Below are 6,813 nucleotides of genomic sequence, written 5' to 3' on the forward strand. Positions count from 1 at the left end.
AGAGAGAGAGAGAGAAACGTCAGCGTCAGTTTACTAAATAAGAATTAACTTTAGCTTACTGATTGGGCACAATCAAGTAGAAATAACATAGGAACAATCAGTAGCAGGAGACATCAACAGCAGCAACACCACCACCACCATCAACCTGTCCCTGTCGTTTTATGCCAGAAAAATTATGAAATAATGCAAACTGAGCTGAAAAATGTGAAATTATGCGATTCTGTTTTAAAAAAAAAAGTATGATAAAGGAAAATAATCAGAAATTATGCAAAAAAAGATCAAATTTTGCTAAATTATTCGGGGTGCATAAACCCACGGGAACAGATCAACGCACATACCTAAAGTAGGAGGAATAAAAGAAAGTTGGGCTCTTTATTTGTGGCTTATCTCGCAAGTGATCTAAGATGAGAAAAGTATTTCAGTAATTTGGGGGTGGGGGATGGGGGTGGGGGTGGTGGTAAGAAATAAGAATCCTCTTCTTAGCCAAAAATAAAAAGCTTTTATGAACGAAAGATATTATTGCTGCAACTATAACTAAACTGTTACTGATTCCTATGACTGGCTCATCACGTGACCTTTGACTTTGATCTCAGGGGACGAGATGAGACTGACCTGTTTCTTCAACAGTCGAGACGGACCGAGGAGCAGGAATAGAACCGTGTATTGGGGAGAAGGTTCCGATGTAAGTTGTGTATCGTTGTGTGTGAGTGTGTGTGTGAGTGTGTGTGAGTGTGTGTGTGTGTGTGTGTGTGTGTGTGTGTGTGTGTGTGTTTTGTGTGTGCACATAAATATTATATACATTGAGCCTACTAGCACACACCCATATATAACAAATTCGGTGGGACACGGAAATCTTTTCGTTATGTACAAATTTCGCTGTGTACATATTTCAGATGCAAAAAAAAACAAAACAACCCCAACAAAAACATACAACAAAAGAAAAAAAATGGGGACTTGAAACTGTACGTGTTTGCTATGTGCATGCTAGACTACAGGCCTATATATATACATTTATGTAAGCATGAATGGGTATTTGGATAGATGAATGGATCTGTGTGTGTGTCTGTGTGTGTATGTTTGTTTCGCTCTCTCTCTATCTGTCTTTCCCTTTCTTTATATGTATGTTATATATTATATATATAATATACAACATACGTTAAGGACCACTTTGACAGACAGCCCTGATTTAAAAAAAAGGAATGTTTCAAAATTGTTTTTGCTCTGAAAGTGTTTATGGGTAACAAAGCTTACTGCAGTGCTTACTAAAGGGGCAAAACCACCACGTGCAGCATGGACATCCTCGGGGAATTTTAGACAAATTTGCAAGTGGTCCTTAACTTATGTTGAAGTCCGTTAACTACCTCAGAATTACAAAGTTTTATCTCTGACATTATTTTTGGTCGCTTTGAGTTACTAAGACCATGGGGTCAGAAACCAATATATCTGCTCTATCAAAATCGTAAGATTATTCGGAGTCGTTATCAAAATCATTCAAAGAATTGCTTTCGAAAAAGCTTGCAATTATGTGAAGCCCAACATTTTTTACGTCAAATTTCTCAAAACTAGGTACTAAGACGATAAAACTTTGTAATTCTGAGGTACAAAATATACCGATATGGGACTACTAAAGAACTGGCCAAGTCGCCTCCTCACTGAGAAATTTTTGAGTTTTACAAGACTTTTTCGAATGCAATTCTTATTTTGAGTATCTTGATAACGACTCAGAATAAACTTACGATTTTGAGAGAGAATATATTCATAGATGATAGAGCATTTGATTTCTGACCTAAACGGTCTTAGTCTTAGTAACTCAAAACGGCCAAAAATTGCAGATAGAACATTGTTGTAATTCTGAGATAGCGAAGTATTGCTCTTGCTATACATACGACAAACCGTTGTGCTCATTCACAGGGCGAGATGTGCTACGCTTTCCTCACCTACTACCCCAAAGTCCAGGGCTTTGACCAGTGTATACAGTTTGACCGTTACGACATCTGCTCTCCCACAGGATGTAAGCGTAAATCACACACACACACACACACACACACACACACACACACAATGATATAATTTTATAATAGATATTTTGTTATACACATTATGATACATCTGTAAATTATGGTGTGCGAATGTGTGTGTGCGTGTGTGTTTGAGTGTGTGTGTGTGTGTGTGTGTGTGTGTGTGTGTGTGTGTGCGTGTGTGTGGCAGAGAGAGGCAGTGAGAGAGAGAGAGCGAGAGAGAGAGAGAGAGAGAGAGAGAGAAAGAGAGAGAGAGAGGGAGAGAGAGAGAGAGAGAGAGAGAGAGAGAGAGAGAGAGAGAGAGAGAGAGAGAGAGAGAGTATAATTATAATCCAGCTTAAGATAATTTGTAGACGCTGATCCAGAGGATATGAAGAGTGTTGAGCTCGAAGCTCCCATGTAGACGGTGCAGAACCTTGGGGGGGGGGGGGGGTTGGGGCGAGTATTTACATCATGTACATGTGTTTATAATAATAATAATAATTACAGATAACTCAAAAACATCTTAGCTTCCCGGGAAGCATACAGTGCAAGCAGCTGATTAATCGCTCAAACACTAACAAACTGACAAAATAAACAGTATGGACAGAATGCCAGGCGCAAAGGCCGTTAGTTATCAGGTCCCATTGTGTTGTTTGATCATCTGCATGATTATGTACTTTATGAAACTTAGCAATATATACCTAATATCCAACATATTATCATACTCATAGACTCTTTGCTAAATGGTGGACCCTGCCCCCCCCCTTAACAAAACATCCCCCAAAAAACAAAATAACAGGACAAAAACTATCTTTAAAAAAAAGAAAAACTTACTTGGGCCAATTTTGGGCACAACCAAGTCGAAATCATGTACATTGGTCATTCATTTCTTTCCACAAAAAAGGCACGCAGAGCCCTAATTCAAATGATTTAAATATAATTTGTGATCCTTCTTGTGAAATATGGACGGATGCCACGACTATGATACATGTACCATTCATTCTCTAAAAATCGTACATCCCTTTTCTATAGTATAAGTAAACCACCCTCCCCCCAAAAAAAACAAAAACAAAAATCAAACAACTAAACAAAAAAGGGAAAAAAACAAAACAAAACAACAACCCACAAAACAAAACCACACACATGCACTCTAAATCTTCGAATAAGACCAGGATAATACTAATACCCCCCCCCACCGCCCACCGCCCACCCCCTTCCCCCCAGTCGCGGCGCTGGGCGAGTGTACGTTCCCGGGGTTCATCTACTCCTATAAGGAGGGCATGTCTAAGGAGATCCTCAAGAACTGTCTGGTGACCAAAGACGACGACACGCCGACAACCAACTTTAACCCAACCAGCATCGACCTCAGGAAGGGCACACAGCGCGGGAAAGGGAAACTCTGCTCGGCGAAATGCGACATTGCCATCAGGGAACTCACCGACCACCCATGCATGCAGGTAATAATTTAACCCTATCCGTAGCCTACGCCCTGGGGTCATTTTGTACCCTCGGGGTTGTATTCTTCACATTTTTAGAATACTTCTAGAACAAAGATCTCTTTGAAACTTTCAGTATTTCTCCAAAAATCATTTCGAGAAACTGCTATGCAAAGCGTACGGATCGGTAAATTTCCTCTTTGGAAGTGGTGGCACAGACTCCCCCACGTTGTATGGATATGATAGTAAAACACGACGTACGGATAGGGTTAAAAAATCATAAAAATAAAAATTAGTAATAACAATAATAATAAAAACATAATATAACGATAATAATAGACAGCGTTAGCAAAGTGCAGATTTCTGCTCAACAGAAGCTCTATGCGCTTTACAATCTGTATGATATCATTACCCCAGGAGATCTGACAGCATTCTGAAACAATCTCAACTTCCTGGGAAACATACAGTGCCTTTTTTGTAGGCACTAAAACTCTAACGAACATACTGACAAGATCATTCGCTGTCTATGGCCGGGTACCCATTCTCACCTGGGAGAAGTGATGAAAATTCGTGCAAAGTGGTTTTCCCAAGGACACAACGTTGGACCCGGGGCTTGAACCCCCGATTCTACAATCTCACAATTATGAGTCCGGAGGCCTAACCACAAGACTATCGCTGCAAAAGCAGCATCAACAGCAACAAACATCACCATAAAACTCATTTCCATCATCACCAATGACAACCATCACCCCAGCAACAATAACATCAACCAACACAAAGATTACCATAAACAAAACAACTTTCAAGAACATTGCACAAAAGAGTGTTTTATTCTATTACAAAGTCTCCATGTAAGATGAAAGTGATAGCATTTATAAAATAAAGTACTTTTAGATCAATCTATGCTCCTGCCCATTGTATACATGATACTAAATCTGCATGCCTAAGAAAATGGTATCAAATACATAAAATAAAAATAGATTTTTGTCATCACTGCATTTTGAATACCGTTTTTTTTTCTTTCCTGTACCAGAATCTCAAATAGAGGAATAATAATTACATAGTTGATGATATCTACCATGCGATGTGCTTATTATATTGTAATGCTGTACATTAAGGGTTTTGAAAAGAGTAGATAAAGCTAAATAAATCCATTAGTTATTAGGGCGATGAAAAATACTTCAGTAAATGTTTTAGGCTCCCATTAGCACAATTCAAGATCATTTAGAGATGAGCAGCTTCGAACTGGCTAACAAGGGGCAATTTGGCTTTGTGGATAACATCTCAGCAGGCAGACAGACAGACAGGCAGAGAAACCAACTCACTCAGAAGTCGAATCCACATATTCTGCATGTAATGGATAAAAATCTAACCATTAAACCATAAACACCTGTAGGTACTATTCATTATGGAGTATTACACAAATGTACCCCCCCCTCCCCAATCCCCAATAAGACCATAATCACCAGTAAGCCAACCAAACCCCCCGGTCCCCCTCCACCCATAACCCAAAATTATCAATTAGCACTATTCATTATGGAGCATTATACAAATGTACACCAACCAACAACCCCAATGCCTCCCCACCCCATTTGTACATAAAATTTCCTAAAGAGAATTCCTTACTTCCCACAGGGCCGGTTGGGAAAACAGGCAAGGCGAGTCCACCTACCTCCAATCCCAAGCTGGGCACAAGTGAGGGTCACCCTGGACAGTCAGGCTCGCTACTGCAGGGACTGATTGATAAATGTTTCGAATACGGCACTTCTGAAAGACTAATGTCAGTTCCAGTATTCACGATCTCATTCTTGGCCAAACCAAACACTTTTACATTCCAAAGACTGAGAGAGGTTTACTTTTTTTTCTTCATTTTTTTCTCGGAGAAGCTGAATATCTCTGCTCAACACAAATATAGGCAAATGCCCTGCTGCCAAATCTGGTTACAACATTCATTGTGTCATAAATAGAAGCAAAAAACAAAAAAGCTCTTTAGAAGGGAAAAGGAGTTATTCGGGTACTGCTTATCAAAGACTTTACTTTTATCCGCCGCTTATACCCCTTTGGGTGTCGCAGGAAGAAAGAGATGTCTCTCTGCCACCAGCCGGAGAGCTTGGGTCAGGCGGATGCCATGAGTTGTTAGTGTTTTCCTGACTCCATCTATCCAGGTCTTTCTCGGTCGCCCTCTAGCCCTGTTGCAATTGAATTTTTTTATATAGGCTCGTTGTGCTAGATGGTGTGTTGGTAATTGCATGAGACGTCCGAACTAATCAAAGACAAACCCCATAATTTTTATGTAAAACTAATTTACAACCAGCAAGTGTTATGCCAAATTAAAATAAATAAAAATAATATATAAAAGACGCCTTACAAAATGGATTAACCAGAAACCCTACCTTTTTTCTATAGTTCTATAGATTAAAACCAAAACTATGTTTCAGCATAACATATATCCAATGTCTCAAACATTTTTGTGCAGCAGTGCATTACTGTACATAAAATGCAGTACCCCATCCTTGAAAAAGATGTAACAACTGTCATAAGAATACATATGAGAAATAGCTTGATAAACAAAAGTGATGTGTCACGTTTGAAACATTTTTAAGTGTCAGGAAAAGTACATCTGTTACTATGAAAGTTTCCCACACACAGAGTGACCCCCAGGAAATGCAAACAGTAGGATGCAGATCTGTACAATCTTATAAAAACATCATCATTAAATAGCGCCCAGTGAATATGTACACAGACAAAAAAAGTATGGAGCAAACTCCAATGCATACATTTATACATGCACACAAAGAAAGTAAAAACAAATTACCACCTTAGAAAGCCAAAGTTCTGTCAGACACTTTTGGCTGTTTTGAGTTGCTAAGACTAATGCTCTATCTGCCCTATCAACATCGTAAGACTATTCACAGTCATTATCAAGATATTCAAAGAACAGCATTTGAAAAAGCTTAACATGTGACACTTAACATTTTTTACATCAAATTTCTCAAAACTAGATCTAGGTACTGAGCAGATATAACTTGTAACTCTAGGGTAGCGAAATGTAATAGTTAATATGTCTGTCCCTTTCTTTCTCTCTCATTCAAACTAAGACCTCCTCGTGATCATTTCAACTTGAGAGTCGCCCCGTGCAGTCCACACACCACACTCTGTACATGGGTTCGGATCTCCTGTGTCCCTCTCTGCCACTCAGCTCTACCCTGCTCCTTAACCACTCTGTCAACAAACAGAAATAATAGTTTCCAATTTGCGCATAATGCATGTGTCAACATAAAACAACTTATTAAGAGAATGCGAACATATGGACGACACAGAAAAAAGAAGAAGAAGAAGAAGAAGAAGAAGAAGAAGAAGAAGAAGAAGAAGAAGAA

At 39.2% G+C, this 6,813-nt stretch overlaps 2 protein-coding genes across 3 annotated transcripts in view; one reads left to right on the plus strand and one right to left on the minus strand.

Moving 5' to 3' along the window:
* Nucleotides 1-5,788, plus strand: part of LOC101852269 (tyramine beta-hydroxylase) — a 16,256-nt gene extending 10,468 nt beyond the window's left edge. The window contains exons 6-9 of the mRNA XM_005107743.3: nt 594-682; nt 1,912-2,011; nt 3,225-3,457; nt 5,072-5,788. Of these exons, the coding sequence (XP_005107800.1) occupies nt 594-682; nt 1,912-2,011; nt 3,225-3,457; nt 5,072-5,176 (527 nt within the window). The 3' untranslated portion in view covers nt 5,177-5,788. The remainder of the gene's footprint in view (nt 1-593; nt 683-1,911; nt 2,012-3,224; nt 3,458-5,071) is intronic.
* Nucleotides 5,789-6,440: 652 nt separating this feature from the next.
* Nucleotides 6,441-6,813, minus strand: part of LOC101852504 (DNA repair protein REV1) — a 33,758-nt gene continuing 33,385 nt past the window's right edge. For both annotated transcript variants that reach the window (XM_005107744.3, XM_035972257.1), the window contains exon 21: nt 6,441-6,658. In XM_005107744.3, the coding sequence (XP_005107801.1) occupies nt 6,547-6,658 (112 nt within the window). In that variant the 3' untranslated portion in view covers nt 6,441-6,546. The remainder of the gene's footprint in view (nt 6,659-6,813) is intronic.

Source organism: Aplysia californica, unplaced genomic scaffold, assembly GCF_000002075.1.
Source record: "Aplysia californica isolate F4 #8 unplaced genomic scaffold, AplCal3.0 scaffold00627, whole genome shotgun sequence".
Classification (NCBI taxonomy): domain Eukaryota; kingdom Metazoa; phylum Mollusca; class Gastropoda; order Aplysiida; family Aplysiidae; genus Aplysia; species Aplysia californica.